Source organism: Myripristis murdjan, chromosome 12 (genome assembly GCF_902150065.1).
Source record: "Myripristis murdjan chromosome 12, fMyrMur1.1, whole genome shotgun sequence".
In the NCBI taxonomy this organism is placed as follows: domain Eukaryota; kingdom Metazoa; phylum Chordata; class Actinopteri; order Holocentriformes; family Holocentridae; genus Myripristis; species Myripristis murdjan.
The window spans coordinates 26,510,301-26,536,019 of record NC_043991.1 but is presented as its reverse complement, the minus strand read 5'-3'; the positions used below and the strand labels follow the sequence as shown (position 1 = coordinate 26,536,019).

Genomic DNA, 25,719 nt, shown 5'->3' with positions numbered 1-25,719 from the left:
ATACACAGTCAAATGACAAGTGAAGACAGTTTCATCAGAGCTGCAAAGTTGTGTTACGAAAATGTCAAGAGTGAAGAAGTGTGTCCATGTGAATTCGTGGACAGACGTACATGTCATGTACAGGTCATTTCCCCAGTATGCATCTCTGTAAAGTTGACAGTGTGCTTGCTAATTAGTGTGGCAGAAAGAGTGAAAGAATATAGTATGACAACTGTAATCATAGCTGAATATGTTGCAGCAGTTCATTATATGTTGTTTTTTAAATTCTGAATATGGCTATTTAAAGGAGCTGCCTGTAGACAGCCATCAATCAATGCTGTTAAGTTAAACTGTATGTGTGTTTTTTAAAGTAATTCTGTCAGTATCATAGGAGGGACAGGGGGAAACTCAGGGAGTCAGGCTGAGGGACACAACAGTATCCATGGATTCGCTATAGCCTGTTGTTTATTTTATGTATGCAGCTATTTGTGCAGCATGTCATTGAAATCCTCTGCCATATTATAATTATAAAAAAATTACATTATATAAAACATTCTATTCACATATAATACAGATTTACATGTTACAAGTTAAGAAGTGATTTTTGGAGGGAATAAGGTCATGGGTCATTTTATCACAAGACTTGCCAAGTATTTGCCTTATGGCCTAATTTGTTTTTGAGGATAAATAATGATCAGAACACCAGTAGAAATTGGGTTCCAGCAGTGAAATTACTTCGCTCCCTAAAAATATCTTAAGTACTAGAAACACTATTAGTCATGCCATATAATGTAAAAATGCATGAAATTGCATGTAGTGAGGAGAATACTTCTAGGGGGAGAAGCCCCAGACCCTGCGTCTTAAATGTCCCCACCATTTCTAAATAAAATCAACGGCTTTGTCAACAGCAGTGGCCATCAGGATACAAGCATTTTAGATATTTGTATTTAATATCATGCAGAAGATATTTTAGACCATCAGGCAGAGTTTCATAGGACAGGGCACATCACATTGTTTACTAATGTAAAGGATGCATCATAAAAACCCCTCAGGTTTACAGTCTGAGCTCTGATAACTGATGCAACTGTTTCAAATGTCTCTTGAATCCACTGTTTTGATATCACATGTCCATGAAAACATTTAAAAATTAAGCAAAATGCCCTTATATTTTGGGTTGTAATGGGGTAAATGAGTTATGCTAATGTCATGTATAAGTTACATTCTTTCATCATTTACCATACCGCAGCAGAATGGTGTGTCCAGTCTGCCTTTAACTTTAAAATCATCTTGAATTTCTCTCAAAAAAAAAAAAAAAAAAAAAAAAAAAAAAAAAAACATTAAAATGAAGCGATTTACAGTTTCTGCCAGGGGATCTCCGATACCACTGACACCACTGAGAAGTAATAAAATATGAAATACAGAAAAGAGCACATCATGGTGATTTTGATATTACTTCAGAGCACAATCTGCATTGGTAAACTTGAATATTGCATTACACTGGCTTGAGGTGCTGTTTTGTCATCATGGAGGTCAGCAGCTTGATGCTCAGAAACAACAGACTTTTATCTTTTCAAGGCGCCAATCTCTCTTTGATATACACACCTCTGCGCACGCAGACACACTCATAGATAATAGATTGAGTCTCAAGGCCTTCTGTCAGTCTACTTTGAAAGAGTAAACAGTATCATATCGTGTTTTCTGTAGATTTGGGCTAGATGCTGTTGTCATGTATCAGACTGTGCTAGAGGTAGCTATTCGCCCTGGAGATAGCTATTCATCAGCACACACTGAGTGCAAAACACAGCGACTGCAACAAAAACAGCAGACTCCTTCATACTAACTTTTGTGGGGTAAAACAACAACCTGCTTTCTCTTTGAAGACAGTGTCTTGGCACTCGTGATACTTTCCCGTGATAGTCCTGTAGAGAATTCAAACTTTTTCCTGCATTTTATTCTCCTTCATTTCAGTGGATTCATCCTTCCTTTTACTTTATTTTGTTATTCATCCTTCATTCACTACGTTCACATGCACGCCAGAATTCATCTTACTGTGAAGTCCAAGTTCACATGTGTTACCTTACTCCAAATCCCTGTACACACACCCAGTAATCACGTTTACACCCCACCCTCCGACGTTCCCTGCAGACTACAGCGGCGCTTCAGTCGGATCACAGAGCAGCCATCCACTGGCCTGTTGTGGGGATTTCAGATGTGTTTTGCATTGCCTTATATTTTCATCAGACATTCTTCAGCGACCATTGAGAGCATGCAGATTTTAGTCATAGTGTGTGTTTATTGCGTTTATGATGGCAGTTTCCTTATCTGCTCTGTCCCCTTGCACATGCACACACCTAAAAAGCCATTTTGAAATATACATGGCACAATAATCAGGTTTCTCCAGGAGATATCTAGCTGCCTTACGCCGATTTCTCTTAATCCCTTACCCGATTATGGAAATCAGTCTCGTTTACATGGCTTTTGAAAAATCAGATAACTGCCCGTATGAGGCAAATAACCAGATTGCTAAAATGCATGTAAACATAGTCACTCCCTTTCTCATACATTCTCTCTTTTATTTACCTCCTTGCTTTAATCTGAACAAAAACATCTAAGATCAAATGCAGTGGTTTGGATTTAATATTCTATGTCCTGGTTGCCAGGTTGGTGTGAAACCTCGCATTATCATGCGGGGCGCCCCTGCATGATGATGTGAGGTTTTGCTGCACGGCTGTGCTTTGGCATGCGCAAGTATTTTGATAGAGAGGATTTCTTTGGACCTGACCAGGGATTTAGTGAGCGTTAGAGAACAGTATCTGGTACTAACTCTGTCCGTGTTACTGCTTAGGCTTAATACACACACAGAATTGGGCTGACATCCTCTGTGTTGAGGAGAGGAACGTCTCACTTGAGCTGAGAAACTTGGAGCTGTCCGCACAGCTCCCACTGTAAGAAGCTGTATCTCAACTTTGGCTGTAAATGTCTGACTCAGGTGGTGGATTGGCCCCTGGGTTCAGAGAGAGCAGGGGGCTGTAGCTATTAAAGCAGTAAGCTGTGAATTAAATGCAGCCAGACTCAACAACAGCTGCCCTAGCACGGTTTGACCAGAGGGTTTGAGGCAGAGGACAGAGACCATGTCTGTCCAGAGGCAGCTAACTCAGCTCAGGAGATGTAGCTTTGTGTTGTGTTGTTTTTCTCAGATCTGGGCTTAGCTCAGTTTTGCCTAGGGGATAAAAAAGACAGACAAGGAGAGGAATTTGGAAAGCCAGCAAAGAGAGTATCATTACAGTGACTGGGGATAGCTTCAACTGCTGTTGCCATAAGATTAAAAAAAATGTTGCACAATATACCTTCTATTTCAGCTGAATGAATGTTGTTTCTCAGTCTGTAAGACGTGTTAAAAAAAAATAATAAAACAAAAACAAAAACAAGAAAAGGCTGTTGTTTTTTCAACAGTGTGTAATGGCTTAATATTATACCTGCATGAGCGTAGATTTCACATGCTCGACTGTTCATGACAGCTGTGAGTTATTTGTCTTCTGATGTCCTTGTTGCGGTAAATGTTTTCAGCAAAGTTTAGCAGATGCTCAAAGAGACTTCCTTCCAAAGCTGCCTCTCTGTCAAAACCAATCAGTTTTACCATAATAACTTTGAGTGATCACCAGGGTCCTTCCTTTTTTATAGTGGCGGTGGCAATCATTTTTTTCCCACGGATGCTGATGTATTATAAATATCAGTTTTTGAGAGGGCCTCACTGGCATTTGGGAAACATCATTTGGCTCTCCCAGTCCTTGAATCCCCATTTGGTGACAAGAGTATTGACATTCTGGAAGACACCACTCTTATCAGCAAAAGAAATACACCATGGAATGGAGGTGCACATCGAATGAAAATATTGGTAGTAATGAAAACTGCCCAAGACTAGGTGACTGAGAGATAGATGTTAGAGTCAGGGCTCTGGGAATGTTTTAATGGACTTGGGTACATTCCTTTGACATGGACCAGGCTCACTCAACACCTTAGAGAGCCACAAAAATAAAGAGCATGCTTGTGGTTTCTATGCAAGTACAGCCTTTTCTTGGGTTGCAGTGTCACCATTCATATGACTTGAGTGCTCCCATAATGGTTTGACATGAGTAAAAATAATGTAAATCGCTTTCACTTTACATGTCCATCTCAGTCACTGAACTTCAATCAAATTGAACACCTACAGGTAATTCTGAATGGCCATGTCTGTCAACTACATGTGCTTTTTTAAAACGTCTTGGGGAATAATGACATCATGTCCATCCAGCAAAATTCAACACTTAATAATGCATGCTAAGATCCATTACAGGTGTTTTGGTAGCTTCTGATGACCAAACACTGCACTGATGAATGTCCTCCACCTGATGACCTTGGAGGCAGGGACTATGAATCTGTATACATCCGATGGAATGGACATGCATTGATCACCCAGTGACATATCTTCCAAACGGATGTTCAGCTATAGATCAAATTTGGTGGGGAGGTGAGTCGTAGGCCAAGGAGGAAGAAGCTAGCTTTTTGCACCCTTTGGCAAAAAGTGGGAGTGGCAAAAACGTTGGTGCGTGTACCACTGGTTCAGGACCAACACGTTTACTTGTTTTGTTTTGTTTCAAATTTAAAACTGCATTGATTTAGCCTGAGATCTGCTGATCAAAATGGCTTGGGCATATAGTTTACACGATTATAATACTTTTGAAATTATTTCGTGGTTCATTCGCTGTGGATTGTAGCGTTGTAATCCTAGGAGAGAGCACTCATTTGCATAGAGAGCATAGATCAGTTCAATTGGTTGTGTATTCATGTTTGTGTACCTGGCCCTCCAAGGGGCTGAGTGACCTTGGTGCACAACAAACAATTTGTCACCTGTCTGTACATTATTTTGCAGCAACTTTAAATTGACCTGGCACAAACACTTAAAGTGTAGCCCTTTAAACTTTGTTATTTGTAATAAAGTTTAATAATGTTTTCCTTCACAGCAAAGTCAAACATGAGTTGGCTCTTTTTGCCTAGCTGTCTATCCTGTTTGCAACAGCATGCGCTGTGCATGTGGCTTTACACTCCAACCACTTTGCTGAAATAGCAACAAACACTGTCAACTGTTAAAATAATTGCTATCTCTTGCCATGTGGTTTATGCATAGCCCACTGTGATCAAGACACGGTGTTCTCACCATGGAGTTCAGCAGTTGTCTGCCATGGCCCAGAGACACATGATATTAATTTTCTCAAATCCCAGCGTATTGCTATAGCTTTTTTTTTTTTAACCTATTTAATTCATTCTCACATGTTGCTGCTTAAATATCCACAGTTCATAAATAAAGTCTCAAGGCCTTTTTGTCAGTCTAAGATCATAGAGGAAACAGTAATATTTGGTGTTTTCCAAAGATTTACAGCAGATAGTAGCTTTATGAGCCTGAATCACTAATGAAATCTCATTTATTATCCTGATATGGTTATTATGGCTAATGTCATTGTTTTGTTTTTCAATTCATTAAGTGGGCAATGGTGCTTGTTGTAAGTGCATAGTGAGCCTGGAAAACATCACATCTATTAACAAATATCCTGAGGTAGAGTAAAAGAGGCCACACCGAATGGTGGATATCACCACAGGCTGTTTGTTTTGCTTTTATGCTGAATGAAAGTATTTTGAAAGGATTGTTTCCTTTAATATAAGAACTACATTTTCAGAGCGTGCTGTATTATTGGCAACTGGAGTTTCACAGGATATAATGACGCACATGATGCAACTCAACGACCTTTCGTACAGCACAAAGTGATATTGCAAGACATGTGCATTCACTGTTTGAGCGGGGTGGCTTACCGTGTTGGCAGCAGGGGGATGTATAGTGAGAGAGCAATATTGCAGCGGTCCAGTGGACCATGAAGGCGTTATACCGAATAGAGCAAGATGCATGAAATAAATTATAAGCACTGTGTATTAGTTGTCAGGTCTTAAATACAGAATGTGCAGACACGGTGCAAGAGAAAGGGCAATCAAGATGCCATGGTGATAATGACTTCATTAATAAGGATTACAAAGAGATGTTTTCAACTATGACAAAGAGTGCAGAGAGGGATGACTCATCAGAAGTCTGGTTAGGGTAACAAGAAGAAACTCCTGGTCAGTTTTGATCTTGCACCATGTCCCAGGGGAGAATTTTCTGAATAGATGGTTTTCAGGGTAGGCAGGTTGGTGACAAGCCCCTCCAACATTTTTTTTTTCATTTTGATAGAAAGAACATCCTCCCTTCATTAGGCTACAAATGTTTGATCATAGCAGAGAATCTAGGTGATGGTCATTTGTGGATCTCTTATGTTAGATAACCAGGCTGGTTCCCTCCAAAGTCAATTCCAATCTGAAATGCTCTAAGAGTTTTACGTCAGTGGCAAACTGGGATGGAAAGTCAACTTCTCTCCTGCACGTTGTTAGGCCTAAAAGGGATATGTCATTCACAAGCTTGAGCAGTGTGATTAACTGGTGGCAAGAGGTGTAATCACTGATACCTAGGGGGTTAAGTAGTTAAGAGAGCACACAGCCCTATGCTGCACTTTTGCTCTGAGAAATTTGGTCCATCTGACCGTCAAGGGTTCAAATTATGAGCTTCAAATCCCCAAAAGTTTCTAAAGAAAGCACACTACACAAGCATAAAGTAACTTTCAAATATCATAGACGTGCTGATGACTCAACTCAGATTTAAAAAGAAAAAAGAAAGAAAGAAACACAAAGAAAATGAAAATAGTCTTATTAGCAAAGCGTTAAGTAGGACAGTATCAGATATCAGGTATTCAGAGATCTTCAATATGACTGAGGTCACTGTTTCTGACATGAAGCCACTGAGGTAGATAACATTATCCTTCTTGGAAACAGAAACGGATCAATAATTTTTTTTTGCTGGCTGACTCTTTGCTCATGTATAAGGAGACGTTATAATGAACACTGAAGCTTCCTGGGTAGCTCTTTGTGGAGACTCCATTCGGACTAACAGTTTTCTTGGTGTTCTGTGGCTACAATTAACATTTTGTACCCTCAGTTTTGTAACAAAGAGTGATGGCAGCAGGTCAGGCACTGAGCACTGACGTTTGAGAGTTGTTGGGGATGTGGCAAAGGGTTGCAGGAGTGTTGGCTGTTATACTGGGGGGAATGAGGGGGACCCCTGCCACTCAACCAGAAGTAATAGAGATGGCTGGCAAATGCAGGGGAGGGGTGTGTTTGAGAGGGTCTATTCCTGCAGCTTGTGAGTGCTGAGCACCTGCCACGCAGAGCCTGAGTCATTATTGGCAGACCAACTTGACAGTCTAGTTCTGTACTGGGACTTGGCAACCCTGACGGCCTTGCTGAGCTGGCTTTTGGCCAGGCAGTATTCGCCTCTGTTCATTTGTCTCTATATACGTCACTCGGTGTGCAGTCTGCAAGGAATTTTGTAGTGAATGGAATTCAATTCATAACATTATTTATATATTTTTATAGTCTAGATGTTTTCCACATATTTTAGAAATCACTCAGTGAACTCATTGCAGTGTTCCCAGGTCTCCCTATAAGTATTCATAACCTGTTTGAGAAACAGTTTTCTGTATCTGCAAATCTGCAGCTTGTTCTCTCCCAGTGTACAAACCAAGTGATGGGAGTGTTTTACCTAGGCTCTGTGGGTGTTGTGATATTGTGTTGCTGGGTAAAGCATAGTTCCTGGCTTTACCAGCATCAAGACCTGCCTTTAATAGGCATTTGGCTTTGCACTATGTGCTGCTGGCCTAGCATGAACCTCAGAATACGGGACTGATAAAGGCTGACTGTAATGGAGAAAACATCCCACGTAAACACAAAGGAGGATCTCTCTGTGGGGAGCATATCTGCATTTGTCCTCAACCAACACTGGGTAATTTTTTTATAACCCTTTAGCCCTCTGTATTTCACTGCCTGAAATAAGCATCAAAAGACCAAGAGGGAATTAAGTGATGGGAGATAATGAAAAGGCATAAATCATAAATTATTATTCCAGAAGTTTTACATCATAGATCTGTCTTACTTTAGTTGAACTTTTTTCAGTGTTCTACTAGAATTGGCATTTTAGTAATACTTTCTTTTAGTTTTGATGCATCTTCCAATTCATTATTTGGTATCAAAATATTTGACAACAAGGCACACTGAGAGAATGTATGCACTCCACAATAAAAGGGCAGCACGATGTATTTTGCAATGCAGTGCAGCCCTGTTCATTTCCCTATCCCTTTGCAATTGCTAAGCCTTTCGATAAACCAGGAGCAGACAAGACTCAGCTGGATTTCCCATGTAATCGTCACTAACCAGATTCTAACCTCCCTTTAGGAAAACAGCTGGCGCTGATAAACTCCTCTGGATGATTTTAGGAGGCTGTATCAAGTCTTCACAGACACTAAATCAGTGGCTCCTGTTATTTAGAAGGGAATAGGCTTGCCTTCAAGTTCTCTGTGGGACCCATTCCAAAGACAAAATAAGAGAGGGAAGGTTGTTAAAGGCATGTGATAAATATAAGTGAGCAAGATAAAACAGACAGCCCATTGCAGCCTGCTGTATGTTCTGACCTACTGCAGATAATAAGTTTACTTTTTAATGCACTACTCTCTCCCTGGAAATACTGTAACAGTGGGAGGGAGATGGAGAGGAGTGATGGTGAAGAACAGAGTGAAAGAAGAGGAGAGGGGAGAGGAAGGTGAAACAGAGGGGGATATCTGTGCCTTCAGACTTCAGCTGAAAAGATGATACTCTGATGGAGAGATAAGAGGAAGAGGGGAGAAGGAAGAGAAAGGACAGTGGTAATGGAGAGGGTATAATCTCAGAGACTGGGTGAGTGAAAGAGAGGCTGAAAAGGGATACAAGGTGGATTGTAGCAGTTCCTGCACTGTCTTTGATGAAGAGATAGTGAATGAGAGAGAGTGAGCGTGGGGAGGGTGGACAGGATGTTGACACCCTGTCAGAGGGCTGACTCCAGTATTGTGCATTACAGTCACAGCCGGCTTGCTGAGATGCATCATCTACCATCATCCACGCACAGAAAGAACGAAAGGTGGGGACTGGTGATATGTAAAGGAGGAAGATCCCACAAAGATATCATAGAGCAGATTTTTGAAAAGCCTCTCAGTGTCACAAAGCATTAAATAAATGGAAGGGAAGCAAATCAAGTGGTGTGCTGAGTGAAAGCTACTTGTGTATGCAAACCAGGTTCCTAATAAGTAGACACGTGTGTGCTTTATATAAACATAAACAAGCCAGTTGGGGGAGTGACTTAAATGAGGACTCGCAGCCTTTTAATGGTTGAATTATCATGCTTTTTTATGCATGGAGTAATGTGTCCCTTTGGTTCCAGGATTAAGTATGACACACACAGCTGGGACCAGACTGAAGATGTTGCTGGGAGCATGTTCCGCTTGTCTAGCAGGGTTCGTCTGTGTCTGGCCCTTAGCCAACCCTCACAGCCCCACATGCTGAGCTGCATGTCGCAATGTCACATCACACAAACAGCTCCCCAAAGCTGAGTTCGCATCAGACAGACGCTCTCCTAAAGGCTGTATCCATCCACCTCAACCCGCAGCCCACGCAGTGTCACCCCATATGTACACAGCTGCCTCATGAGGATCCCTCAAACAAATAGCATTCTGATAATCCCCCTGGCCGTGACGTTAAGTATGACAGAGACTTCCTGGGCCTGGTTGAGCAGAGCTGAGCTGAGCTGAGCTGAGCTGAGCTGAGCTCTGCCGCGCCGCTTGGATCAGGAGCCACTTGTAGCTGGCACCGGCTGGCTCCCTCAGGGCCTCTTCATAGACTCAGCCAAGGCAAAACAATGGGCCAAAGCCTGGAGAAATCACACCACAGGATTCATGCCAGAGTGAGAGACGGAGAGAGAAAGAGAGAGAGAGAGAGAGCAAGGAAAAGAGAGGTGGGCTAATAAAGGAGAACTTTAGGAACAAACATGAGCACGAGTGTATCTCTTCCAAACTCCTTTTATGGGGGCAGCGTTCGAGACATATTGAAGAAAGTGAGGTGGGCCGTGGGAGGAAAACGGAGCGGCAAGCTGAGGATGCTCCTCCTTGAGGTCTGTTTTCATGGCACTCTGTCAAGAGCCACTGGCATGAGCTGGAGGGGACGGAAGGGGGGAGGGGATTGGCAGAAAGGCAGGAAAAAAGAGAATGAAATAACCAGGCAATTTGGGACAGGCGCAAGTAGCTGGTTGGATGTTTGTGCTCCTGAATGTCAATTTCCAGAGACCTGACCTCATTTCATCGTCATGACCAAACAGTTACGCTGAGATTTTCCAAACAGTGCCATTCAGTGTCATTTCAGGCCACTCGAAGAAGGGCAATAAGCTCTTTGATCTCTGTGTAATGTGTGGGAATCAGGAAGTGTGTCTTCTTGATTACTCCCCTTTTTCTAGCTTGCCTTCAGCAGAATCACCCTGGCCCACACTCAAAACAGATATTAGCCAAACATTCGTGTGGGAGGATCATTTGTTGCCAGTAGTCATGGGTTTCTTTGTTTAGGAAGGTTTTGTGTTTTTTTTTTTTTTCCTCTGTTCACACACACTTACACACGTGTAAACACACACGTGTGCTAATTTGTTTGGTTTTTCCACTGAAATTTATATTTGATGGTCTTTCAAGCTCCTCTTGTCATTTACTGTCCCATGGTAACTTGAAGTGAGCTCATACTGGGCTTGTTTTTTTTTTTTTGTTTTTTTTTGTTTTTTTTTGGTGGTGTAGTATTTGCTCTGAATAACCTCACTGTGTGTCAGATAAAGAACTTTGGAGCGTGTCCGCAGAGCCTCAGCTCACTACATGAGTCTGCTTGTCTCTTTTCCGATATAAAAGCTTTGCAGCTTTGCAAGGAATGGTTTGTGTATATTTGTTAAATTCTTTTGTTCTCTTAATAAAGATGAGGAGATGTGATGGTGAAAAAGCCGTTGTAATTTAGGAAACTGCAAGCCCAAATTCTTCCCCCAAGCCTTCTTAGTGCATTTAGGCTGCCATCAGAATCCAATAATAAAATTGCTTGTCAAAGAGTACTTTGTACTTAGCACTTAGACTTTAACCCTCTCTTGTTCAGGCGTGTGGGTTATTAACTCACTCTGTTTTCAGCATTGGACTGGATATTTTAGCACTGGCATTTTTACCATTGGAGCAGAGGAGAAGACTGCAGAGTTACACAAATGAGCATAATCAACATTTGAGGGCTGTTCAGTATGGCCATGGTCATTTCTTGGTAGTTTTCCCAACCAGGCAGCTCTACTGGTGCAGTTGCAGCTTGAGTGCTTTAACTTCATTTTTTGGAGAAGAAGAGTGCTTCTCATTTAAACTTTCAGTTTGCATGATTTAGTTTCATTTATTCAAGCTAGAAAAGATTCCTTGCACATCCAACCCAGTGCTGATAAAGCAGAAAAAAATCAACCAATAAGTGTAAAAAATTTCCACATAACAGCATGCTGCTCCACTCCTCCAGTATTTATTGTGAGTTATACATTACTCGTCAGGAAGTGGCATCTTGAACATTAAAGTGTTCCACATGGGTCTAGTACACACTTAATCACCACCCGAAACAACATGGATCACAATCTATTCAAAGGTTATTGTAATTAAGACACCCGACAAAGACCAACCGAGCTCAAAACGTTGTAACTCACAATACATATACCGGTTTTCATTTAATTCCAGCCCATGTTTAGGTTGCTGTCTGCAGTTTAATGCTTGATGGATAAAGCCCACATACAGCTGTATAATTCAGCAATAAGCCAGAAGATGCCAGCCTTTACAGCGCTTGCAGAAGGTGTCCTCATCTACAACTTCTTAGTCTGAAATCACTGTGCAGTATTATGATGATGATTATTGCTTCCATATGATGGCAATATGCCACTTAAGTTTAAAAAAAAAAAAAAAAATAGCAAATGATACATTAATCTTTCTTTTTTCAATAATTATTTTAGTTGCATACTTTATTTGGACTGGACCCAGTATTTATTCTGTATTCAATATAGTATCAATTTAATCCAGCTTCTAACCCTAACAGATACAAACTTGATAATGAATTAAGTGTTATAATCATTCAGTAAGCTACTAAGTTGAGTTGAGTTTTTGTTGAACAGGTTGATATGACTGATAATCACCGATAAGATAAGAAATTAAAATAAATGAGATTTTAATTTGGTGCATTAATATTTAAATCAACTGATATTCTCACATTCATCAGGTATGTTAGACCGTCTCTGAACCTGACTCAGCCGATCAGCGGTGAGGCTGTACGATCAGCGTTACTCTGTGCTATTTTCCCAGCACTGAGCTTGTAGGATTCTAGTGTGCCAGAAAACAGTCAATATAAAAGTTGGTTTTGAAATCTTTGAAAACTGCAGTTTCCAAGACACCCGACAGAGCTACCCTATTACTCATTAATAGTCCAACACTGGCTGTCATTTTTTGTGCATAGTCTGGCATAATTGAAATCCAAGGCTTTTAAATTCCCATCAGTTGTCGCTGACAGTACAAGTCTTGCTCATTATACACCGAATTATAGGCACTGTAAGGATATTAAAAAATGATCTGCGTGACATTAAGTCAAAGTTCTGCCAGAAAAACAGATTTTGATGATTTTGTCTTTAAAACTACTGGTGTTCAGATGCAGAATTTAATTGTATTGTTTTGCCTCTATTTTCTGCCTGAAATTACAGCTCCTTCAGAGGCTCTCCAAGAAGAAAAAAACAAATAAAAAGACAGAAAACTCATAGTTTTGAAACATCAAGGGGGCAATGTTTGTCCCCCCTGTTAGTGCCTTCATGGGAAAATATATAGTGTCACTGCTATCGGCATCAACAGCTAGAATAATACAAGTGGCATTCTGCATTGCTGTCCCTCTGTTGGCCAAGCTGGAAACTTCACAAGGGTTGTTTTGTGGGCAGTGAGGAAAACTTAAGTAGAGATAAACAAAACAAAACAAACCCAAAGCGTATCTGGATGGACTAATATTCTATATCTGAGGGAGGCGAGGTCTGATTGCATCTGATAATCTGATCCGCTTCAGATTTCACCAATCACACTGCCCCTTCAAAACTTCATTTGTGTGATCGATCATTTCCACGATGTAATGAAAGCTAGTGTGAGTGATCATCGCCCTTGTTGTGTGTGTCTGCAGGACTGAAGATCCGCGAGGTGCTGATCAACGTGTCCCGTCAGCAGGTGGAGGACTTCCATGGGCCGGAGGATTACTGGTGTCTGTGCGTGGCCTGGAGTCACCTGGGGACGTCCAAGAGCCGCAAGGCCACTGTCCGAATCGCCTGTGAGCAACAGCCTATCACTGTGATGCCAGACTGACCTCAGCAGCTGTGTTTACATGGACCCTAATATTCCATAAATAATCAAAACAATAGCCTGATCAGAATAAAAATGCCTCATTGAAATCACCTCAGTAAAAAATAGTCCAGTTGGTTTGAGATGGGTGATGTAATCCATTCCTTATTATTGCTGGTCCAAATGGGGGAAATGTAAAGGGATGTCCAAGTTTCCCGGGTACAGAACACCTTGGGTGCAAGCAAAACTAATGTGGCAGACAGTTTTTTTTGTTTTGTTTTGTTTTTTAGCGGAGATGAACAAACCCATAATCCAAAGAACCATCAACTAAATAAAAAGTTTTAAGAACACGAAGTTTATTATTCCTGGCAGGCTGTGAGGCTCCTCTCGCAGTTGCCCTCCTCTATTCAGAGACAGCAGGAGTATTATGTTCTGCTCACACTGCCTTTCATTTGTGAAGAAGAACAGAGAGGAGAGCATTTGTTCCAAGCCAAGGTTATTATGGTTTTGCACTTTTCATTCGTTTTTTGTTTTTGTCTCGTTATAACTTTTTGTTTTCAATGTCAGTGTCGTTTTAATTAGGTTTTTAAAGTGGGTTTGTTAGATTAGTTTTGTTTTGAGTTTTTTGAAAATGCTTAGTTTTAGTTTCGGTGTTAGTTTTCTTTAATATCAAGTATTTATCAGATGAGATTCAAAAAGGTTAGAAAAATATATTGTGGAATAAAAACTCGACAAAACATCGTGCCGTGTTACTTTACTTTGCATTACTGACGCTGTTACTACACTGTGTGCGTACCACTTCAAGACAGAAAGCATCACTCCCTCATGTGTGTGCTCGCGCGTGTTGGCGGTGGTGGGCGGTGACAGCCATACACTTGAAAGTCTGAATGCATTTATGTGTGTTCCTTCATGCTGCCGTGTTCATGCAGAGTAGTTGTTTGTCTTTAATCCAGGCTCTCTGTTCTCTCTCTTAGACCTGAGGAAGAACTTTGAGCAGGACCCGCAGGGCACAGAGGTGCCTCTGAAGGGCATGATTGTGTTGCACTGTCGTCCCCCAGAGGGAGTGCCTGTGGCTGAGGTGAGGGCTTTTTCCACTACAAACTCATTCATTTCCTCATGTGTTGTCTGGAGAGTAGTCGTCATGTGACTGTTTTGCATATAAATCCCTGTTTTTTTCTTTCTTTTTTTTTCATGGCACGAAGTTAGGTTATTCTCCAGCGACAGCATGCAAAGTAACACCTACGCTTTTCTCTTCAGTTTGGTACACCAGAGCTGCAGCTGATGAGCTGCAAGACGCCATTGCTTTTGTTTCTCACCAGCTCAGGCTCCCTGTGCTCAGACTAGAGATGGTGATATACTGGGAGCAATATCTTTCCATGTCCGTCGCTATGTTCTGCAGTAAAGGATGTGTTGTTATGACTTATTTAGATGTCATGGATTTATTTCATTCTCGGTATCATTCTGTCTCCCTCTTGTTTTCACTCTCTCTGTCCTTTGAGTGTATGTCAGAGTGTGTGTGTGTGTGTGTGTGTGTGTGTGTGTGTGTGCATGTCTGGTAGAGACAGCCTGTCATTCTCATTTAAATTTTTACCATGAATATGAAATCAGGCTCTTACGGTCAGTCCTGTTGAGTTGTGTGCGCTGTGTTGTGATTCTGTGTGCCTTCATGTGGTAGTTCACTAGGCTGGCATGTCACTATCAAGGTCTGTGCACCCAACCATTGAAAGCTTTGCATCTACTTTAGATTCCCACAAGCCACTACCAGCTGATGCCTTTGGCAACCCTTTGAGTCCGTTAGTGGAAGTATTTCACATTGCTGTTGCAAAGACGAATCGCCACTATTACCCTGCCATGATACTGACAGACAGCTAACCTGCCTGTCAGTATCAGTGTAGCTGTATAGTGGAGTGGATTTATTCCTCTTGACAGTGGATTGGGTGAATGATGTGGTTATGCTGATTATTCCAGGACTGTGGTAATGTCACAGCAACATATTTAGGAGCTGTGGGACTAAAACTGCAGCCTGCTTCTTGTTTTGGCTGAGGTCAGCCCAGCAAATTCTGTGCCCAATCATACTTTAGGGCAAATAAAATGAACACATAGAAAGTGTTGCTTATAATGAAGTGGTTTTCACCATGACTATATTATTTTCCACAGCCATTATATTTTGCTATCAATATCCACTATGATGTGTAATAGGAAATATTCTGTGTGTAGGGGCTCATAGGATTGCAGGTGATGGTGCACATGTACTGTAGTGCACCTGCTGTGAAAGTGTGTGTTTGTGCGTGAGTATGTGCGTGCATGGATGAGTGTGTGCATGTGTGCACGTGTGCAATGAATGATTTAACTCACACAAATGGAGCACTGCTGTACCATGGGTCCCTCTCCATGCATTGTGGTCATCAAATAGGCAACTCATGCATTCATTAATGTGATTCCAGCTAACAAAGAGAATAGTAACGGTAAATAATGCAGGAACAAATCCAGCTCCCTCTAGTATGGCTAGCAACCAGGAAAATACCCATATCCAGAGGTCGAAATGCCGCCGTACCTTTCTCTTTGCATGAGTTTAGGCATGGCTGAGAGGCTAAAGCCTTTGATGACACAACTGTGAAATCTGGCTCAGACGGAAGCTGAAGCTCCACAACAGTTTGAGTTTCGGTAAATGAGGTCATGATGCACTGTGATCTGTGGAACTCTATTTGTATTCTGAGGCACATTTATTTTGGTCATGCTCTTTATTAGAATCTTGTTTCATATTTCTGCAATTTACATAGTATTATGTTGCAAATGAATACATTTGATGCCAAGCAAATACAAACAGGACATGTTTGAGCCGACAATAAATGCTCAGTATACTAGATTTGTACATGCATGTGAAATGAATCCCAACTTTGTATGCTGTTTTAAGAATGAAAAGTGGTGCAGCCAACTTTACAGCATAAAATCCCGTCATGTTGCCGCTCTGTTCCTGTTCTCAGAGGAAATGCTAACAGAGGGAGAGGAAGAATTTTATCCCCATCTTCCTTATACTATGCCACCCGGGAGTTTACTGGGCTGCTGTGTGGGATGTTACAGAAAATCAGACAAAAGCCATTCTATCCGTCAGTGTAAGTCAGACCACAGATTATATATCACAGTGAAACAGCTGAGGCCTGCTTCAGCTTACTGGTGACAAGAGCCAAGATGGCTAAATCTGTTGAACTGGCATGGCAGAAAGAGAAAGAGGCTTAATACACACATTGATGCACCATAATGTTAAAGCCAACATGACACCATTGACTCTTATTATGGCAGAAAGGAAGACGCAGTTAAAAAGGCACAGAAAATCTCATTTCCTCACATAGCTCTTTAATTTATCTTAAACAGAGGACATTTCAGTCCTTACCAATAGAGACTAAAAATCAAACATTACTGCAGGGGTAGATCTTGACCAATGAACGATAAAAATAACTGATACATAATCCTAACTTATATATATCCACCCATATACCCACCAGCTGGACGATTATTCATATAGTTTGAAGCAATGGGGAAACTTTGAGGGTGGGAAGACAAAAAAAAAAAAAAAAAAAAAACTCTCTATAACTTTAGAAAAAAAACTGCTTTACAGTCATTAGGCCCACATTAACTGCCCCAGTATTCTTTACCGAGAGTAATTAATCATTTAGTCTCTCATGCAAAGTCATTTGAAGTGCTTAAAATGTAATTATTCACTGATAAACATAACATTTCCAGAGACCGAGTGGAGATACAGCAAGGACATGGAGAGGGTTTAGCCACCCCCACCTCCAGAACATGTCGCTGTCAGATCTGGAGAGCTAATTTGTTTAATGTGATTCTCAAAGACATTGTTGCGTTGAGAAAAGGCCATATGTGATTGAGGGCGAGGCGGCGAGAGGGTACACATGAGAGAAGTGAAGGGGGGGGGGGGGGGGGGGCTTCTTAATGAAACCCAAAGTTAATTGAATTGGATGGAAGAAAACTTATTGCAGTGCTTTGTAATTGTCGTCATGTCGCTTTCACTTCCCTTTCAAATGAATGTAAATGTAGGGCATTGCATATGTCCTCATAATGATGGAGCCATCGGTTATTACCTGATGCAGGGAGTAATTGGAATGACTTGGACGTGCTTTGTTGTGTGTCAAGGTTAAAGGAGTATGCCGCTGTTTGTCAGGACGCACCAGACAGACACAAGATCTGTCATCAAGTCATCTCAACCTCTTCAAACAGCTCGAAACCATGGAAAATACCAAACTCAGCTATACAGGCCTACAGTAGCCCAGCCTCATGTGCCCCTTGCTGAACACTTTCTGCTGTCTCCGATGTAGTCATAAGTTTATTTATACTCTCTCTTCCCTGGCTTCAAATTTATTCAGTTATTAAAGTGTACTGTTCACTGTCAGTCCATGTTAACTGTCACAGTAGCAATTTTCATGGTGGCATGCTGCTGATCAGTTTTGAAAACACAGCCAGCACGCACACACACACACACACACACACACACACACACACACACACACATACACACAACAAACAGTGTTTTGGCCAACAGGATGACCTGGACCTCGTGCAACACACAAAAGCTACACACAGTCCCACCACCAGCACACTGCTGCTGTGGCTGATCTAAAGGGTTAGGTGTGATGTAGTTCAACACTGGTTGCTGCTATCTAAGTGGAACAAATTTGCCAATTAAGCAAATCCGTTTCCCCTCCTCCCTAGGCGCTAGCTTATCAGGCTCATTTGAGTCTGTCCTGTCCCTGCCTTCTCATCAGCATGTGCATCTCTCTATCGCTAACCCCTGAAGGGGAGACTCAAGGACTGCCGTGGAATGCAAATCACATACTGGGTTTATACACTTCCTACAGCTACCGCCGGAAAAGAGTGACAAAGGGGAATATGAGAGATTAATCAAAGCAAAAAACATGAGACAGAAAAACCAACTAAAGGACAGGAAGATTAGTTCAATTTGTTTTAGTTTAATGTATTCGTGTTGCACAAAAGATAAAAACAGAGTGTTGTGTGGTTAAAAGATGTGGCATCTACAGGTGCAGATGTGAGCCCAAAATAAAAAGCTCTCCAAAAAAAAAAAAAAAAGATAATTTGCATGTTATGTTGTACATCTATGATCACAGAGAGTCTGGAGACAAAAGTCATTACATCATCAAGAAAGAAGGACTGTTTACTGGGTTACTGGAGTTGCACCTTTGATTTTTTTTTTTTTTTTTTTTGTTTTTGTTAATATATATATTCATGCATTCTTACCTTAGGTAGGTATGCTGAGCTTTTGGGCTGTTTTTAAACAACACAATTCTGATCAATACCACACACTTTCACAGTTTGGTGCTGCAGGAATCCAGTCCAAAAATATACATAGTGGCCCTGTGAAACTAGTATGAGCTTCCCAGTCAGTCTCCCAGTCACAAACACAAATTTAGAAATCATATCAATCAACTCAAACTAACTTCCCAGACTGTCTTAAATGTGACATTTCCGCGGAAATTTTTTTAAACAATTTCTTTTTCTAAACAAGGATGTCAAGCCACAGAAGGCTGACATCTTTGACACGCAGCCCACAATCTAAAAATACAACAAATAAAGCGTAATATAAATATAAGACAAGCAAAAAAAAAAAAAAAAAATACACAGCACACAAAGTAGACATAGACAAGACACGACGCAAAGTCAGTGTTGGAAAGGTAGTGGATGAAAATCATGGAAACCTACTAGAAAGTGGAGGGTAATAACAGTGTGGGTGGGTTCAGGCATCCTCTTGCATTTAAATTGGATGCATTAAACCAGGTAGATATCACTGAGGCATGGGCTGCATTTATCCCAGCTGAGGATTTTTCAAGGGTCAGGGTGTCTGTATCGCATTGGATCCAAGAGATATTACAGTTAATCAGCAGTTCAAACCACACTTTCAGAATAACTGTTTTTGGTTGAGGGATATGATAATTGCAGCAGAAGTTAGGGGATGCCAGCAGCTAAATCTAGATCCCCAATTAAAGTAGCTCCCAGCATATTTCTCTTAATTAATATTTCACTTAACATATTTCTGTTAAGTTTGGTCATAAAGCACTGAGACAGATAAATAAACAAACTGTCACTTGGAGCTGATCATTTTTCAGACCTTCCAGATTTTCACAAGCACTGTTTCCAGGGGAGCTCATCTCTTAATTAGGGAAGCTTAAGCTCCCCTCTGGTCCTCTGTAGTTCACACCCTGTCAGTTATCATTGAGCATTTTTTTTAAATCAATAATTAAAAGTTATTTTTATGGACTCACTTTTTGACCATTGTGTTATTTTTACCGCATCTTTTTGCCTTTTCATTTCCCATACAGCGTCCGATCCCAGAGACTGAGGCCTTGTCACAAAACCAATAAGTCGTCCAACCCATACAACCACATTGGTCGTTTGTTCCAACCCTCTTATAAATCAAATCAAATCAAATCAAATTTTATTTATATAGCACCTTTCATACATAAAACAAATGCAACACAAAGTGCTTTACATTAAAATACATACAACCCTAATCCCCCACCCCCTCATACTCACCCACACACGCACACACACACAAGTACAACATATTTCACACATGCATACACTCCAGGCATACACCCCACCACGCCCCAGCCCACCCCAACCCAACCCAAAGATAGAAAATATTCTAAATTATACGACCCACAGGAGCGTTTCCAAAATTAGCGCCCCCTACCAGTGGCAGGAGATACACCGCAAGCTGTGGTGTGGATGTGTCAAAATGATTGCAGTTTGATTTAGGCACCAAAAATACTTTGTTCAGGTCTCTGATTTGAAAGTCCTGTGTAGAGGTGACCCATCCACCACACTGACCACCTCCTGATGCTGATTTTGTTCCTTGTCATACTACGGCACATCGCCTCACTTCCAGAAAAATCACATTGTTGTTACTTATACGACCACTAGAGGTCACTTGACTTTAAAATGTAACTATAGGATGTGATAAGCTGCTTGTATAAATGACCTATGGGGTCATTTTTTGTGGGAGGACAGTCTTCACAAAACAGGGACAAAGCAATGATACCGAAATTGAAATTTATGTTTTGGTTTGCCTGTTTGAGGTTTTGTTTTGTTTGAGGTTTTGAGTTCTATATTCAACTCCAAGCTTTTGATTTCCCCAGACAAAAATTCTGCAAGTTGTGTCGATATTGTTGAAAAATGAATCAGCGGCAAAGTGTGACAACAGAAAATTACATTACATACATTTTTTTTCCTCAGGGTACTGAGACAGATTGGTGATCATTTTATTAAAACCACATTAATATGCCGTGGCTTATCATCATACGGTATCTCAAATCCACAAATATGTAAAGCCAGTCCCTTCAGGGAATGCTGGCACTGAAGAGCAATGTGTCAAGTTCACCTGAATGACGGATGTAGAGCAAAATGAACTTGGCTCAGTTGATTTTGCAGTCAGATACTAAACAAATATGGTCAAATCTAGGCTTTAGGCATGGGCTTTGAGATATGTTGGCTTGAGAGGCATCAACATACATGACAGCTGAAACTGATGGAGACTGGCCATATGTCAGGATGCTGTCATACGGCTTGAGCCACAGTTTACAGTGAGATACAAAACAGGGGGCAGGGGAGGGCGCAGTCCTGCCATGTGCCTCTTTAGTGAACGAACTGGGGTGATCCATCTGGAATCTGGCAGAAGATATACTGTACCATGTGCAGACCCATGAATAGAAATTGTGCCACAGCCATATCACTTCAGGATGGCTCAATGGTCCTCTTTAGGTTGATGAAAAGCCTGTTTTGCCTCTCAGGAGAATGTAGAGCAGGGACGTTGTAATAAGCGTGTTGTGTGAATTTTACTGAGGCGCTGTCTAAATCATCTGATGCAAAGCAGCTTTTTGTCAGTGACGCTTGTTCCATATGAATCAACAATTGCCCAGTTTCTACGGCACGTCACTTTGTCCATCAGGGTTGCAGCGTAGTTCAGGCACCTCTTCCCCCGGCAATATCCAGCGAGATATCCCAAGGTGCTCCCAGGCCAGCTGAGAGATAAAAATCCCTGCAGTGTCCTGGGTCTGCCCCAAGGCCTCCTTCCAGTCAGACGTGCCTGGTGCATCTCCAAAGGGAGACAACCGGGGGGCATCCTTATCAGATGCCCAAACCACCTCAGCTGACTCCTCTAAGGTCTTCCTGTATTTCCGAGCTCCTCACCCTATCAGGGAGGGTCAACCTCACATAACCTCAAAGTCCCTTTTCCCTGCACTTGTGAATAGGTTTCCTGCACTTGGTACAGCACAAATACTGTGCCCAAAACCTGTGGAATGGTTACGTTCACTGCCTCTGGACCTGCACATGTACTTTCACTTGCTAATCCCACCAGGCTTTGTCTCCTGAGTCTCCCCTCCTTTGCCTCCCTATCATAATTTTAATGGAAAATTATACACTGGTTACCTTAATAAAACAAACCCACAGATCCCCTAAAAACATTAATTTAGTGCTCATCACAATCATTTTGTGGACAAAACTGGCTTTGTTGTGTGTTATAAATGAAAAAAAAATATGCTGCTTCTTTGTTTTGCTTTTACAGTTGATTAATGAAAAATTGTGGTAAATTGGAAACTGGCGGTATGTGTATTCAGTTCATTATTTTTGCTTACTGCATTTTGAGTGCAATTAGATTTGTCATTGAAAAGTGTTTTAATACACTGTGGCCTGTCATTTAATTTGTGCTTCAGGCAGTGCCTTTAGTTTAACCCAGTCTTATCCTGAGGTAACAAATTAGCCGCTAAACGTTCAAACATATTTAATTTACACAATGTAATGGTCAAATCTTGAGACCTGTTAAGTTCAATATCATGGCCCCTGGACAATGCAGTGCTGCAGGGGGGGAAAAAAAACAACCTAATAAGGAAGAGACCGTGGGAGTTGTTACAATGCCACAGAAAATTTTACTTTAAGGGACCATGAAAGCAGAATTATCATTGGCATGATGTAACAGTGGGATGTAGGTGGATTTTATATGACTATAATAAATATTTGCCCTTTTTTCCAGCAAGAGGTTGAAACCGTTTTCCTTGAACAGATGGGTGTTGGCAGCAGTGGAAAAGATAATAGTCGAGGATGGAAGGCAATATGGAGGTTGATTGGACACTGAAGGTGCAAAAAGAGAGTGAAAGGGGAAAAAATTAAGAATAGGAGTGATAGAAAGACCAGCGCAGCCCACCAGTGTGATTTCTCTCAAAAGCTTTGAAGCCAAATGATGAGGGGAGGGGAAATGAAATTAAAGGCACATGATGAAAGACTTCTTGGGCCATCAAAAGGGGGAAAAAGCCGCTTGTGACAACATGACTCCTGATTTATTGATTTCCCAGCTCAATTTTTTTCTTTCAGGGTGCTTTGAGAGAGCAAAGCAATCTCTGAGTGTGTTGGCTGTTGTTATATTCCCTTGGCAAATGGACACTCTCCCCACACACACACACACACACACACATGCACGCACGCACACGCACACACAAACAAAAGCACGCACACACACACACCACAATGCAGCCCCATGCACAAACACACACAGCTCCCAATGGGCTGGTGTTTTTAATCCTCAAACACACAGCCATAAATCAAACCCCACTCCCTGTTGCCCTAGCTAGTCTCTCTCAATGAAAAGCTCAAGCCAACGGCACATTAATAGCAATTTACAGGGCCAGTCAAGCGAACAGAGGAGCATCAACAGAGTGTCCCTTAGTTTGTAATTCATTATTATTTTCACTCACTACATGGCCGCTGAATTGGTAATGATAGAAGATGTGACCTACCTCCTGCATCACTCCCTCTGATTGGGCATTAGGCATGTGAATTACCTTTCCCACCTACTCACAACCCTTCGGTAAACACATATTTTCGAGAGAGGAGAGATCCCGTTGTCACGCTGTGTCGTCTAATGTGGTCATTTCAAAATGCATCCGATGAAGGCAAGGATTCATTTCAGAGCCTGATGTGTTTGAGTCGGGTTAGATTTAATCAAGCGTATTCTTGTCCGTTCTCAGGTGGAGTGGCTGAAGAATGAAGAGCCGGTGAACTCCGACGGTATCGTTGATACAAGAGCCGATCATAATCTAATCATCTCAGAGGCCCGGCTCTCCGACTCGGGGAACTATACTTGCTTGGCCAGCAACATCGTGGCGAAGAGGCGCAGTGCCACCGCTACTGTAGTGGTCTATGGTGAGACATCCACATATTCAGTGTAACCCGTTGCCTCAAACTGCTTTCTGCCTTGGGGAAAAACAGCATAATTTAAAAGAAATAAGCGTAGAAACTTTTTTTTTAGAGAGTTTTCCACATCGGCATTACTGTCAAGTAGTGCCAGCAAGACAGAATAAAGCCACATCTTATTTTATTTTCTCCCCGTATTCCTCCTCCTCAGCCGTACAGTATGTACAGACACGTTTTGCGGTCGTGTCAGCCATGGCGGCGCGACTGTTTTGGCTGCTTTGTTCCGTCACAATACAAAATATCAAAACAATGTCAAACGGAGCTTCCTTGCTTGTATCTCAATCTCGACTCTCATTACATGAGTAGACTATCAAATCGCTACCTCGGCAAATTCCCCAAAGCCATGCGTATGAAAAAAAGAAAAAAAAAAAAACAACACCTCTCCTTCTGCATCGGAGCATGTGGCCTGTTTTCACACTACGTAGCGATGAGCAGGTAATGGGCAAGTTATCCCTCATGTGTAAAAACAAGCACAGGCGCGGTGTTTACATGAACTCAATTAATGATGGAAAGGCTTTGATGTGGGCCGTCACCGCTCTCTCTCTGCTTTTGTATGTGCCGGCATGATGCGCCCAGTATGCAACACGTTTTTTTATAGCTGCAGACCAGTTGACTCCGGCGTCGGCCCATTTACAGCCCTGTTGGGAGCTCTGCAGAGACAAAGCAGAAGCAAGTGAAATTATAATGTCACGGCAACACCATCTGCATGCACACAGAAGGATCACCTTGCTGATTTCAGTGCGCTCACGCTGTGCCGATTTTCCTCAACCTCTCATCTTGTAGGTCTGGTATATGTTTTTCAGAGAGAGAGAGCATTTAGCTGTTCTAGGAAGTCGTGTGATTTTTCCCCCGCTTTTTTTTTTTCCAGATGCACGGTTTGAGTCCCATAAATCACCAACTTCATCCATGCTAATGAAGTCTCTGACAGGCATCACACTCCTGATAGTCTCAGACAGATGTAGAGGAGTAAAAGAATACTATATCTTCCTTTTTCCGTGACAATAAACGGGTTGATAAGTCAATTGTTCAGCGTTATTTCATGCGGCGGATCAGGGGGAAAAAGCGGGAAGTGGATGGAAATGAACAGAACATTGATCATCTCTTTAGTGACACCTCTTGCTTTTCCTCTTTTTTCTTGATAAGGCTTCTATTGTCAGCTCTGATTGAACTCCTGTGTTTCAGTCACTCCGGTGTCTTTTTTGCGTGTGACAGAAAAAATATACTGTGAAATTCAAAACGTAGGCCAGTGTTCACAGTGTTGGGGCTGCTTTGCTCTTTCCTCTATAGTTTGCAGTCGTGTTGTGTGTACTGCAGTCTCTCTCCATGCTTCTTGTTCTCACCACAGTGAATGGAGGCTGGTCATCATGGACAGACTGGTCACCGTGCAACGTGCGCTGTGGCCGGGGCGTCCAGAAGCGCTCGCGCACCTGCACGAACCCGGCTCCTCTCAACGGGGGTGCGTTCTGCGAGGGCATGTCGGTCCAGAAGAGCACCTGCAACACACTCTGTCCAGGTAAGCACAGAGCCATTATGCATATTGCATTTTATTTAATCCTTTTCAATTGAGCCGATTCACTGCAAATTAAAATCTCCATTGTCATTGAGTCTCATATTCAGTATTTAAAATCTTTTTTTTTTCTTTAAACAAGGTGTACTTCAAATACCTATGATACACTGTGTAAATAAGACAGCGCTGTAAGAGCTGCTGTAAGTTTGTTGTTTTTTTTCTGTGACAGAGCTGGGCTAAGGAATCCCATAGACTTTAAGTCTTTCCGCTAACACAAATGCTACCCATAGGAGCTTGAACCACTGGACGTTCAGAGGTGAAAATGGTTTCGAACATGTTGTCTGAGTCTGGTTAAGTCAGAAAAAAGTCAGGTATTTTGTCCAAAATGTTGAAGTATTCCTTTAAGAAAAGCACATTTTAACTGATATGAGACTAAACGGCTTGTTAAAATGGTCATTTTTGTATTGTAGGAACTTTGCACTGAATCATGTTTTTGTGCCATCACCCAGGCAATATGATTGTAACATGTTTATTCAATAATTGACATGATCTGTGGGTGATGTTTGGCTGTGTTGATGCACCATTTTCATTACATTTATAATAGCACCTTACGTGGACTTAGAGCAGGCA

General features: G+C 41.6%; 1 protein-coding gene across 1 annotated transcript in view; it reads left to right on the top strand.

The window, feature by feature from the left end:
- Positions 1-25,719, top strand: part of LOC115368869 (netrin receptor UNC5D-like) — a 185,203-nt gene that overhangs the window by 128,028 nt on the left and 31,456 nt on the right. Inside the window, exons 3-6 of the mRNA XM_030065270.1 lie at positions 13,150-13,293; positions 14,279-14,382; positions 23,357-23,531; positions 24,928-25,095. Of these exons, the coding sequence (XP_029921130.1) occupies positions 13,150-13,293; positions 14,279-14,382; positions 23,357-23,531; positions 24,928-25,095 (591 nt within the window). The remainder of the gene's footprint in view (positions 1-13,149; positions 13,294-14,278; positions 14,383-23,356; positions 23,532-24,927; positions 25,096-25,719) is intronic.